Below are 14,171 nucleotides of genomic sequence, written 5' to 3' on the forward strand. Positions count from 1 at the left end.
GTGCACTGCAGTGTCTGACCGTATGCTGTCCAGAGCAGTAACTACTAATGAATAACTTTTACACTTTCTTTGCCTCCGCATCCTGTGAAAAGTCCCGTGTTTTTGTTACTTGTCATTTTTCTTCATCACATACACAGGGGGATTTCTGGCTTCAAGTTGGTGTTCCTCTTAATATAAGAGCTCTGCTTTTTTGTCAGAAACACGCCATTAATGCCAGACAAAGACCAAAAAGAGTAGAAGAAAAGCAACAATTGTGAGACAGAGCTTTAAGTGAATAGAAACATGCAAGCACTTAAACAAAGGACAAAGAAGTAGAGCTTTGGGACTCATTTGTTGAAATGATGACATATTTAGGTGGCTTTCCTGTTGAATTCCATGTTTATCTTGTTATTTAATTGCTTGTAACCGGTGTTGTAATGATATGCTTGTGTGTTGGCATTGTAATGCAAGAAAAAACAAAAGAAATCTTTGTTTACCAGCTCGTTGATGACTATAATTGAGTTCCTTGAAAGCATGATGCAGTCTTCATTTTCTGACAGTTGACGAAATATGCCGATGTGTATTTTTCCACTGCATTTTCTAAAATACAATTTTATTTTTGTCAATTCTAATGAAGCAAACTCTCTTAATATGCTTAAGAAAATGATATTTTTTAATTTCACAGTACAAACAGAAATAATCAAACAAGTTTAATTAGTTTAATTATTTAATTTCAGGTAGATTTTTTTTACCCTTCAGTGTACTTTCAAAATAATGCTGCCAATACCCTGAAACCACTTCTGTCTGAAGCAAGACAGATGAATCACCAAAAATCCAAAGCAAAATACCTCTTTGTATATAGATTTTTATATCTCTCTTTGGCTCTTCCCCCCCTCTCTGTGATTATAGCTCGCTCTGCACTGATTTTAAGGGTGAGTGAGCTGACCCTCTGTGTGGGCTGCCTTGCACGGCCTTCGCTGATATAAAACATGGCTGTTCTGTGTGCACAAGTGGGCTGTTAGAAGGGTAGAAAGAAAGAAGACTGTACACGTTAGAAAGCCTAATCACCTCCGTCGTTGTTTGACTGAACATTGATGCGATAAATGAAAGTGGAAATGTTTTCTATGAAGTGTCTGTCCACCTGACCTCCCACAAATGCCAAAGCTACATTCGCTCTTATGCGAGTATTGTATTGAAGAGAGCTCCAGTGTTATAATTATGCAAAGGTGATTTCTTTGTTTTCTGTCTTTCAATGGAAGCACAAAACCTAACCAGCATTAAATGACAGGAAAGGAGAGCACGGCGTATAGGCAGCATTAGCAGACAATAAAGAGCTGCTGTGTCCTTACAAATGCTTATCAATTCATGAAAGACTGTTGCCACTTTTGTGTTGTTGTTCATGCTCAAGCCCTTCTAAAAACCAGCTTGTATTGTTGACTATGCGTTTGAATAAAACTGGGTAGGAACATAAAAAGTAGAGGGAGAGAATACCGCCACGTTTATGTAGTGCCTCGGTGTTGCTGTATTGCTGCTCTTGGACAGGTATGATAGTGACTAAATCCACAAGGGTGCTTGTTGCATATTTTTAAAAGAAAAAATCAGTAAACTCTATCAGGAAGGCTAACAGAGTCAGCCGTGGACAGCAGAGGCTGTAACGTATTGTGTTATGATCTTTTTTTCTCTTATACTTACCTTTATTACATCCTAGCACTAAAAAGACAAATAACACATTTTGCTGGAGAGTGGAATCTGCTTTTGTACTTTAGTATTAGTTTGTGTCCCTGGTGTAGTTGGATTCGGTGCTGATCTTTGTATTAGCCCAACACCAGATAGAATCATTTCTTTTTTAAGAATACACTCCCAAAAATAATAATAATAATAATAAACTTTATTTATAAAGCACACTTAAAAACCAAGGGTATTCCAAGGCGCTTAACAAGTAACACAGAGAATAGAAGGAAGATAATAGAAATAGGACCAAAGCAAGTACTAGGTATGCAAGCAGGTAGCTGTCACTGATACATAGGAAAACAACAGGTACAGAACAAACAAGAAATTAACTGAGCATAAAAGTGCATAATATAAAATCATAAAATAAATATTAACTAGAGGGAAAGGCAAGATTGAATAAGTGGGTTTTTAGTTGTGATTTGAACAGTGCAATGGAATCAGATGCGCGGAGGTCGAGAGGAAGGGTATTCCAAATAACCGGGGCAGCCAGAGCAAACGCACGGTCACCCCGGGACTTCAGCTGAGATCTAGGTTGGGTCAGAAGTAGTTGAGTGGCAGATCTAAGTGTTCTAGCAGGAGTATGTGGTTTGAGAAGTTCACTAAGATAACTCGGCGCTGATTTATTAATAGTTTTGAATGTAAGGAGTAATATTTTAAATTGAATACGGTACTTTATGGGCAGCCAATGCAAGCTAGCTAGAACAGGAGTAATATGGCAAAATTTCCTGGTACCAGTCAAGAGGCGGGCTGCTGCATTTTGGACTGTTTGCAGTCTAAGAAGAAGAGAAGAGGGAAGACCGTAGTACAAGGAGTTACAATAATCCAACCTGGAGGTCACAAAAGCGTAAATAAGCTTCTCCAGGTCCTCATGAGGAACATGATGCCTAGCCTTAGAGATAAGGCACAGTTGGTGGAAGCTAGATCTCAGTACAGCAGACACTTGCTTATCGAGTTTGAGCGAGCTATCCAGCAGTACACCCAAGTTACTGACATAGTTACAGGAAGAGCTAGCAAAGGAACCCAGGGCAGCACAGAGTTGGGCATGAGGGATTTTACTGTTGAACACCACAATCTCAGTCTTCTTATCATTTAAAACAAAAGAATTACTCAGGAACCATTCTTTGACCTCCCGCATGCATTCTTGAAAGTAGTGCAGGGACACAGCAAGGTCGTCAGTAAGTTCAAAATAGATCTGTATGTCATCGGCGTAACAGTGGACGGCGATATTGTATTTTTCAAAGATTGCGCCTAGAGGGAACAAATACAATGAGAAGAGAATAGGGCCGAAAACTGATCCTTGAGGCACACCACAACAGACCGGAGCGGAGGAAGAGGAGAAGATGCCTAAGTTAACTGAGAAGGATCTATCAGCGAGATATGATTTAAACCAGTCGAGGACAGTGCCTCTAATACCCACAGTGTGCTCAAGTCTTAATAATAAGATGTTATGGTCCACCATATCAAAGGCCGAAGAGAGGTCCAGTAAAACTAGGACCATAGAGCGTCCAGTAGCAGTGATTACAAGAATATCATTAAGAACTCTAACCAACACTGTTTCAGTGCTATGCAATGACTTAAAAGCAGATTGAAATTTCTCAGCAATATTGTTCGTGTCCAAGTACGCCTGGAGCTGGGAGAGAACTAGTCTCTCCAGGATCTTGGACAAGAACGAAAGCTTAGAGATCGGTCTGTAGTTTGAAAGGGCATAACAGTCAGAGTTTCTTTTTTTAAGAATCGGGTGGACTACAGCATGCTTAAAAGCCAAAGGAACACAGCCGGAGAGCAAGGAAAAGTGCCGGAGAGCAAGGAAAAGTTCATAAGAAATAGGATACTAGGTCCAATTACATCAAAACAGTCCTTAGCTAAGCGAGATGGAAGAATGTCAAGCACAGTATTAGTGTTATTCATTTGAACAACACAAAAAAACAACAATTACCTGTTTAAAAAAACAAATCAGTGCAAATATTGAAACTTTCCATCAAAGACATTTTTGCAGATAAGTTTGTTCAAGTGATTGAAAATGGAGTTTCAAGTAACCATGCTGACATTATCAGGGTTTTTTAAAGGGTGTAAGTGCTGTCTGAGCTCTTATTAGTTATTAGTTATTTTGAAAATTTGCGTTATTTTTAGTTGTTTTGTACCATTATCCCCACAACTTTGTTCAAAGCTTTGCTTTTGCTTTCTTGTGCAGTGTCCATTCTTTCAATTTCACCAGAAAAGCACAACCTTTAATGAAAAAAGCTTTACTTCTGCTTATGCAAAGAATAAATCTTCATTTGTGGAGTAACGGAGATTTTTTTTTTATTGGGGTTTCAGTTTATTTCAGTTGTTGGTAAAACTAACTTGTGTTAACATTGAGCCCTGTATCAATTATGACATTAGACTATACAATTATATATGACAAAAATTTACCTTTGTTTAGCTGCTGAGCCAATGCTAATGCTAATTAGCGTTTGCTAATGTTAGCTCACTGGAGGTTAATTAGCTTTGCAGGCTAATGTAATTCAGTGCATAAACACTAAGCAGCTACGTCAAAAAGTTTTCAACTTACATAAATTAAATCTTCTATTAGATGTTTTTTTAGCATCTATAAGAATAAAATCATCTTTTTTTTATTCTTTGCTTGTCAATGGATTTTGGCTTACATATCTGAGTCAATAGCTGTTACTAGACTACAGTAGAGAAAGATGATGAGCATCTGTCACATGCTAATAATGCAAAGGTTTCTCTCACAGTTTGTGTATTGGAATGTAATAGCTTACTTTTCCATTTAAGATAGAACCTTTTTTCCCTTGTATATTCACTGCTTAAGTCTTTCATTGTGTTTGCATTTATTCTGATATTTTTCCAAAACAGCTTTTTAAGATCATTGTGGTTTACTGATACTACCTTGATTATTGTATAATCAAGAGTTTTGTAGTTTTTTCTCTATTCTTTTTACATTAATGACTTCTACCATTCTGTTTGACCAAATTGTCCCTTGCTTTTTTTATAGGAAGTCCATGAAATTCTGAAAGAATATGAACTGAAGTACTGCTTTGTGGACCGCAACAAAGGAACAGGTAAAACTCAACTCTAACCTGACATACACACAAAGTCACACTTGTGTACTTGTGCTATTGAAGATTCTAACCACCTTAGGCTACGTTCACACTGCAGGCGAAAGTGCATCAAATCCGATTTTTTTGACCCTATGCGACCCATATCTGATCATGGTATGACAGTGTGAACGGCACAAATCCGATATTTTCAAATCCGATCTGGGTCATTTTCGTATGTGGTACTGAATCCGATACATATCCAATGTTTTAGAAAGCGACTGCTGTTTGAATGGTCATGTCGCATTAAATCCGTCTTTTACGTCACTGACACAAGGCAGACGCCAATTATCAGCGCCGGAGAAGCGCCCGAGAAGACATCGCGAACGCTTCCTGGCCATCCGGTGTTGATGTCAGTGAAACTGTTGGGAAGACAACGTGAACATTTTATTTGTACTGTATAATCTGCAGATTCTGACAGAAATCTGCAACTATCCTTTGAAGCACCACTCCTCTAAAACAGCAATAAGGATAATTATTAGGTTATCCACATTATTATGCAAATAACAAAATAACTTAAAGCAAAAATTGGGAAACGTAAAGTCCGAAGTCTTTATATTAACGGCCATCAGTCAAACAATATTGTTTGCTCTGGGTCTAAACAGAGCGTGTTGTTTGTGACATCTTCTTTTGCGCATGCGGGCCGCTTTGAGCGTTCACACTAGAGCGCGTTTGCTGTTGCATTTTATTTGTAGTGTGAACGAGCAGACAAAAAAATCAGATTTGATCAAAAAATCGTAATTGAGCATTAAGACCTGCAGTGTGAACGTAGCCTTAGTTATCCCCTAATAATAACCACCCCAACTCAATGCTTAACTCTAACCTGTCCCTTAACTGCTATTTCAGGATGTAATGGGTGACGAAATTGTCCTGTGGCTGAAATTGTAAATGTTCATGTAAATGTACATGTACCCTAAACACACAGCTATCCCATATCTGTCATGGGTAATTTGTATTTATAGTTAGAATATACAACAGATGTGAGTACACCCCAGTGCATTATCACCAAAATATCAAATTTTGAAACTTGTATCACCTGTCACAGTGTAACTTCATTTCTAGAGTGTGTATTCTTGTGTAAAATGAAAAATTTATAGTTTAGATATACTTTTAAAAAATGACATGATCTCATTTCATCTGTCAATAAGATTTGAATATATAATTTGTTTCAGCATCTCACATGTCCTTTATTTTGTTGACTGAGTCAGTATTCTTTTTCTGGAGAGATGTTGCTACTTTTCAAAGATCTTGGGTGTGTGTTGCTCTTGGTTTCACTTAAAAATACCTCAAAGGTGTTTGATTGGATTCAAGCCAGGCGAGATATTTTTCCAGGTCAGAGTTCTTACCTTCAGTCTTCTCTGACTGTGTCAGTGTGTTTTGGATCATTATCTTGCTGGAACATTCTTCTTCTGCCAGAATTGTGGAGACTGGAAACCATCTTGTCAGATAGTATTTTGGTATATCCACAGACATTCACGCCGCCATCTATAAATGTCATCTACCCAACACCTTTTGCACTCAAGCAGCCCATGTCATTGCAAACCTACCTCTGTGCCTCACTATTGTGACTGTTTTTCACTGTAGTAGTCCTGACCAAATTTATGCCAAAAATCCTGGACAAGTGTATCTTGGTCTCAGTGTGCTCCCAGTGTCTTCTCAGTACCCATCAGGCTTCTTTTTATTTCTTAGAAAACATTAGTCCTTTGGTTTTGTGCCAAAGAACCTGGATTTCTTTCTTGAATGCCATCCCAATGCCAGGCTTTATTCACGGTCCTTGGAACTGTCACAAAAAGTTCACTGATATCCGCTGATAACCTACATGCGAAGTCTACAGCGCTCGCCATCTGTATACCACAACTAGATTGTACATTACAGTATTTATAGCATCATGATAGGACGACGTCAATGCAGCAGCCCTGTTTAGTTGTAATTTGAGTTATTCTCTGACTATTGATTGTTAAACAATCGTTTGTCTGGAAAGCCTTTTCCATATGAGCCGTGGAGTTTGCACATTCTCCTTGTGCCTTGCATGGATTCTCTCCAGGTAGTTTCTGCTTCTTCCTACACTTCAAACAAATGCTTGTTAGATTGATCTGTGATTCTAAACTGGCCATAGGTGTGAATGGGAGCATCAGTGATTGTGTCTCTCTGTGTCAGCCCTGTGACAGCTCTGGCAACCTGTCCAGGGTGTACCCCAGTGAGAGCTGTGATAGGCACCAACCCTCCCTGCAGTCAAGAAAATTCATGGATGTCTGATTTCAGCAATTGAACTAACTAGTTCTGTTTCACAGGTTTACGTGTGTGTGTGTGTGTGTGTGTGTGTGTGTGTGTGTGTGTGTGTGTGTGTGTGTGTGTGTGTGTGTGTGTGTGTGTGTGTGTGTGTGTGTGTGTGTGTGTGTGTGTGTGTGTGTGTGTGTTAAACTTGAAAACAAGCTTGGGGACGACCCTCTGCCCTTAGAGTGTGTCCCTTTCCAGGGAAATCTTCCATAGTGGCTATATTTAGTCGCAGCAGTCAGCCAAGCACCTGAAACAAAACACTTTTGGAAAGTCGAGCAGAGCTGTAAACAGCTGAGATATCAAAGCACCAGCCTGTCCAAAAGGTTAATGGTGTTTCAGAGCAAATGAGAGCCTGATGAAACACAGGCTCTCATCGGACCAGCGGCCACTGCACTGTACTAATTAGGCCGCTGCGGTAGTGTTATGCACTGATGAGGTGGGAGGAGTGGAATAAGAATTAAGCATCAGAGGCTGTTTTAGGTAAAGTTTAAGTTTTCTTTAAAAAACACAGTGATGTTACCAGTGGCAACCATGTCCATTTTCTTTCTTTCTCTCTCTCTGCCGTTCCTTCTGTCACACTGCCGCCTGCCATTCTCATGGTCTGTGTTTTCCATTAACCCAACACTTTCACCCTTCCTCCTTTTTCTCTTCTCCGTCTCTTTCTCCTTCAGTGAAGCACCACTCAGTTTTATTTCAAGAGCTTACTGCAGTAATTTCACAACATAATGTGGGAACTTTTCGTTGTATCAATATTGCATTAGCTGATTGAATTAAGAAGGAGAATGTTTTCAGGAGCATTAACACACAGCCTCACAGAGCTCTGCTGAGGGCCTCAGGTGAAAGTAAGGTTGCAAGCTTTGTTTTTTCCTCAACATCTTTTCCCAGGTAATATTGTCATCAATTTCTATTAAGCACTCAATGGTGCTACATTGCAGAAAAGGTGTGGCAGGTGGCAGGAGCAAGGAGTTTTTTCTCAAGACATTATTTTTCCTGAGTTAGCTTTGTTTTAGCTTGAAGTTGGTCAAAAAAGTGTGGTTTGCTTTTTTAATTTGTCAGAGAAGCGGGATTTCTGTAGTGACTGAGTGAACATGTGGTGAAATTCACATTGTGATACATTTAGATATTAGTATGTGAGAACAGAGGCTCACTGTATTTCCATTGTTGCTTCTAATGTTTTTCAAATTTGAGCCTTTTCTCCCTAAACTTTAAAGAAAAAAATCTCACATATGAAGCACCTAATAGTATATCACATGTCATTTTTAGCTCATTGGCCAAAGGAGTCTGAGCTACTATGTCACTGATGTTCTTGTACATCATATTTGGATAGGTCCGTTTGTGATGTGGGTCAGAGCAGCAGTCACCTTGAAAGTTCAATCTTTACATTTCTGACACTGCCTGAATTTTTCCAGCCGGTTGTTTTCTATGTACCAGGGATCTTTAGTGGACGTCCCACTGTGGGGTTGTCTGTTCAGTGAAACACAAAAATGGTAGCGTAAGTTTGTTAGTGGAAGAAGGTTTGTAGTGTGACCTATCGGCTGTATATTAATATTCACATTCATGAGTGGTTTCATTTGTATTTCTGTTTAAATGTGCTCTATCTTTCGTGTAGGTTTTATCTTCTTAAGCTATTCTGTGTTGTCATATTTATTTCATTGAGCATTTATGCTTTGTTTTTTGAAGAGGCACCCGGACTCGTTAACTACGAAGCCGTGCTGTTGTAATAGATGCCGTATGCAGTTTAGCATTTTCTTGCTGAAATATGAATCGTGCATGTACTGTTTAGCACTTATGGTCCCTTTCCACATGTGCAAGCTGGTGCTCCCTTAGGAACGTATCCACTTACTGACCATCAGAGATGCAGGCTTTTGAACTGAGCGCTGATAACAGGCTGGACGGTCTCTCTCCTCTTTAGTTCAGATGATGGGTTGTTAATTTTCCATTTTCCATTTGGATTCATGTCCACAGAACAGTTTTCCACTTTAAATGAGGTTTAGCCTATTTTGGTGACGTTTCTGAATCATGTTCACATATGGTTTGTTCTGTGAATAATCTGCTTTAACCTGCATGACGGAAGCATGTCTGTTTTTAATTCAGCGTACACAAAGATTTCTCTTTTTGCAGAACATTATTTGGACATTTTTCCATGATTTGTAGATGCTAATTAAAGATGAAGCCCAGCCAGTCTACCTCTCTAAGATGCTCTTTACATGTTACTGAACTGTTGTCACTTTACCGAATTAGTTGCAAAATGTTCTTCCAGCTGTTTCCTTTTAGTACTATTTACTTTTCCAACCTTTTGTTCCCCTGTTCAAATCTTTTTGACACGTGCCGTATACTGCCGTGATATTAAAAATGAGTCATGAAATAGTCAGATGTCTTAATTTAAACATTTGATATGCTTTGTGTTTTCTGTTGTGAATAAAATATAAGTTAATGAGGTCTGCAAATCGTTGCATTCTGTTTTTATTTACATTTTTGCACAATGACCCAAGATTTTATGGAACTGGGGATGTTCTCAGATTATAACTTGGACATTAGGCCTAACAACTGTTAGTCATGAAACCAATTAATCTCTTTTAAATGTTTTCTTTTTCATTCCCTGAGTCCTGCTGAGCCTGGCTGTTGGTGTGTCTTTGTGTTTCATGTTGTAGTAGACAAGCCTCCACAGCTTAAACCTTGTTATTCTACCCATTAACTCTGTAATCTTATTGAAATAAGTACAAATGGGGTTGTTGTAGGTGGACTGCAGCCTCAGCAGACAGACTAGAAAATGCTTCCTGAGCTGGTGTTAGTGTGTCCGTGCGTGTTCAGTTAGAGGTGTGGAGGATTGATTTCAAGCCACTGTAGGATTTACCCGGTGTGTGTGTGTGTGTGTGTGTGTGTGTGTGTGTGTGTGTGTGTGTGTGTGTGTGTGTGTGTGTGTGTGTGTGTGTGTGTGTGTGTGTGTGTGTGTGTGTGTGTGTGTGTGTGTGTGTGTGTGTGTGTGTGTGTGTGTGTGTGTGTGTGTGTGTGTGTGTGTGTGTGTGTGCTGAAGGACTGAATATTTTGCTGTGATCCATGTAACTCCCTGGCTTGTCGCCTTGTCACTTAAGCTGAACGCACACGACCATTTAGCTCCTGTAGTTTTGTGCTGGTGTGCGCATGCTTTTGCGGTGACGCACCGTTTACATGTCTGCATATGTTTAGTGTGTGTCATAACAAATGTACTGCTGTGTTTTATAGTGAGAGTAATGTTGGTCTTGCGTGTATCTGTTTTTGTGTTTTGGTTGCTCAGACTTGCCAGCCATTTGGATCAGTTTTCATGGCAGCTGGATAACATCACACCAACCGAGTGTTTACAGTCTGACTCACCCTCTCATTCCTCTCTCTCTCTCTCTTTTGCTCCCTTCCCTGTGTCTCTCTTTCACCTACGCTCTCTCCAATCTCACAGCTTAGAAAGAATAACAAGACTTTGCTCCTCTTTTCTTTCTTTTTTTCTGTGCTGCAGTGGTTGATGATGTCAAGGTGAAAGGGAGGAAATGTCACAAAGTTAAGGTTCAAGTTCCGAATCCTCCGCACTCTTAGTGACACGCGGTAGTGTATACGTTATAGTTTCATCAGCTTTCAGTTGAGAGAGGATTGTAAACTCATCAGCAGTTTGGATCTGTAGAAACCAAAAATGTAACTGTAGCTGAAAGTATAGCAAAGATACTCACTGTTGTTGATTTTTACTTTCATGCCTCTCATAAGGCCTGTGTGCGTGTCTCTTTACTGTCTCTTTATGGGAATAAAACTTGTAGAGCTCAAGTGCAGCCCTCATTTTCCGACAGCCCGAATCCTCCTATCGTTGGTCAAACGATTTTGATGTTGAGGGTTTTACATGCCAACAACCTATTATGTACTTGGTTGTAAGTTGTAAACAGCATTTTAATCAAAGGCAAAGGTTAAAATATCATTAGTACAGTCTAAATATCAGGAGAGCAAATCAATATGCTTTCAGATGTGTGGCTACATGTTGGTGACCTTTTACTTGATTCTGGCTCCACTGACAGGTGAGTCATGACTGGTAATCGGCGTGGACTGGTGACCAGTCCAGGGCCTACCCTGCCTCTTGCCTTTTGACACGTGACTCCAGCCATGCTACAATCCTGATTTGAGAAGCTGAGTAAGGAACTGGATAGATGGATCTTATATTCAGTTGTATTTTCATGTTAAAAATGTAAATGTGTTATGTGATTGCAAATATAAAATAGGGTTCTTGGAACTGGATTTTACAAGCTGATAACCACTATGGGTGAGGAGACATGTAAGTGGTAATAAACTCAGTATTATCTATGTAATGTTGTAGACTTTGAGGAAATTAGTCAGTGACCTGTGTTCACTCTCTATTTAAGATAGAAAACCATTAAAATAATGAAATACAACACAAAATTGAAAAAACAAATTACATCCACTGTGTACACATGAAGGGCTCGTGTGGGTGAATCATTGTGGCAGCTTCCTTGCTAGTACAGTATTTTATTTTATTTTTTTTTAAAAACAAAAAACAAAAAACAAAAAATATATATATATATATATATATATATATATATATATATATATATATATATATATATATATATATATATATATATATATATATATATATATATATATATATATATATATATATATATATATATATATATATATATATATAAGGGTACTCAGAATGACATTTACAGTAGTTAAAAGAATATAGACAGAAATAATGTGCTTACTTTCCAACTGAAATTACTGAAATAATGATTTTAAAATAAATATTTTTAGATAAGTGTAGTGCTGTACTTTGGAGATGGACTGAAGGTGAGGGGGTGATGGACCTCACCCCAACCAGTTGCAGCAGATGGCCCCGCCCCTCCCTGATCCTGGTTCTGCCGGAGGTTTCTTCCTGTTAAAAGGGAGTTTTTCCTTCCCACTGTCGCCAAAGTGCTTGCTCATAGGGGGTCACATGATTGTTGGATTTTTCTCTCTATGTATTATTGTAGGGTCTACCTTACAATGTAAAGCGCCTTGAGGTGACGGTTGTTGAGATTTGGCGCTATATAAATAAAACGGAATTGATTTGAAGGTGCACGCTATAATCCGTCTTGGCTCCTGCTGGTCCTGAGTCAAGACCAGCCAGGCTAAGTAATCTGTTCATCTATCTTGAGGGACGAGGAGGGTGGTCCTTGTGTGATGCCTTTTATCAAGTTTGAACTGGACCTCCTGAAGAATTTACTTTGATCAAAGAGATTTGTTTGAATATTTTAACAGAGAAAATATTGAGCCCTAATGCAAATTTTATTACTTTAATACTGAACACAGCAGTCATCACTCAAATTAGCCTAAAATGGGAAACGGGCTTTATATTGGTTTCATGAATGTTTCTGCTGTTGATGTCATCACCCTTGGCTCTTTAATAAATACGCCATGAAATATTAATCAAACAAAGGAAACTCTGGTTTCCTTTGTTAACCTCGTTTTTTTTTTCCGTAAAGGTCTGCGTCACCACATAAATGAATCTTAATTAAACAATGTCTTTCCCAGTGTGGGAAAACATTTCTCTTTCACAATGGTCCTCTCAAATACACAAAGTTACTATGTTATTAAATGGCAAAACCTCATTTGCGCAAAACAATGAGCAAAAACCACAAGCAAAAGCAAAACAGTCGCTATCCAGGAACTGGGAAGCAGAGATGACTCACTCACCAAGGTTACAGCCACATTCAGACCTCTCTACAAAGAACATGTTGCATAGACGTTTGTCCTCCAGGTCATCCCTTGTCTGTAGTCATTTCTATTTCCAGACATCAATTTTGGTATTTAAAAGACCTATAAGGCTCAGACACAGCTGTCAAAAAAGTAAAGGAAAAGAAAAACATGTATGTCCCTGGGAGAACAGAAAATGGCTGTGTAGGAATTTCAATAATTGGTGTGAAATACAGACTTATTCCCTGAGGTGAGTGTATCAAATATGCAGGCTCAAATACACTATCAAGCGTGCACAGGACTCAAATAATCTTCACTACCAGGATGGTCTCTGGGGAGTGTGAGAGCCTGTTGATTTTATATGTGTGTGCTTTGTTTGTTCTAGAGAGCCAATCCTTACGTCATTTTAGAAGACGCAGAGATTCGGTTTTAGATACGGTATGTGTACCCGAAGTGACCCAATTAATGTACAACACTGTGCAAACATTTTAGGCACTAAGAGAAAGAGGAAAACCACACACAACTCTATCCCAACACACATTAAGTGTATTTGTTTGGTATTTAGCTGGTAGTTTTCAAGCTTAGAGAGCTGGAGACACGATGGCCGGCTTGTCATTCCTATGATATACTTCAATGAAAATTGAAATCCGCCTTGTGGGCACATGGGCAGTTCGTTGATTTTAATGTAAAGTCTCTGCTGGTGTGTGGGTGTGTGTGTGCGTGCAGTTGGCAGGCGTGCAGCTTTCGCACTCACCGTTTGTTGAAGAAATTTACATCACTCCTACCCACGTGGTCCACAGAATCAAAATCATCTTTATTTGGAAAAGCTTGTGCGGACTTGCCATCAGTTTCTATTATGTAACAAAACACACAGGTGCTAGACTACCTGTCATAAAAACAAGAAGATACAAATATTTTACAAGTCTGTTAAAAAAACCATTTCAAACTATTTGTTTTTATATCCAAATTTGAGTCGTAAATATATCAAGAATATTAATAACATTTAACCACTAAAACTAATTTTTCTGTTTATCAGTGCAGGTAAATAACTGCAACTGTAACTTCTTTCTTTTTTGTTAAAATAGTACATTTGAAAGTTCATGGATAGCAGTAATTATGTTTCTATTAAAAATATTGTTGATTTGATTTATTTAAATGACTAATATTATTAATTTAGGTAAGTTGTAGGTGGACCCTTACATTGGGTGGCGGTCGAGCAAATTTGTTAAGCATTGGATAGGACATACGCACCTTTAATGAGGCGTGTACTGTAGATTACATAAAGATAGATTAACTCTTTGTGGATCTATCTTTAGATCTCCTAAATAGACATATTTCCCAGCCTTTGTTTCAGTTTCATTTCTTATGGTATAACAA

At 38.6% G+C, this 14,171-nt stretch overlaps 1 protein-coding gene across 1 annotated transcript in view; it reads left to right on the forward strand.

Annotated features, from left to right (window-relative positions):
- Positions 1 to 14,171, forward strand: part of raver2 (ribonucleoprotein, PTB-binding 2) — a 101,523-nt gene that overhangs the window by 18,086 nt on the left and 69,266 nt on the right. The window contains exon 2 of the mRNA XM_006808134.3: positions 4,706 to 4,772. Coding sequence (XP_006808197.2) covers positions 4,706 to 4,772 — 67 coding nt within the window. The remainder of the gene's footprint in view (positions 1 to 4,705; positions 4,773 to 14,171) is intronic.

This window comes from Neolamprologus brichardi, chromosome 17 (assembly GCF_056152115.1).
Source record: "Neolamprologus brichardi isolate AB-2024 chromosome 17, ASM5615211v1, whole genome shotgun sequence".
Classification (NCBI taxonomy): domain Eukaryota; kingdom Metazoa; phylum Chordata; class Actinopteri; order Cichliformes; family Cichlidae; genus Neolamprologus; species Neolamprologus brichardi.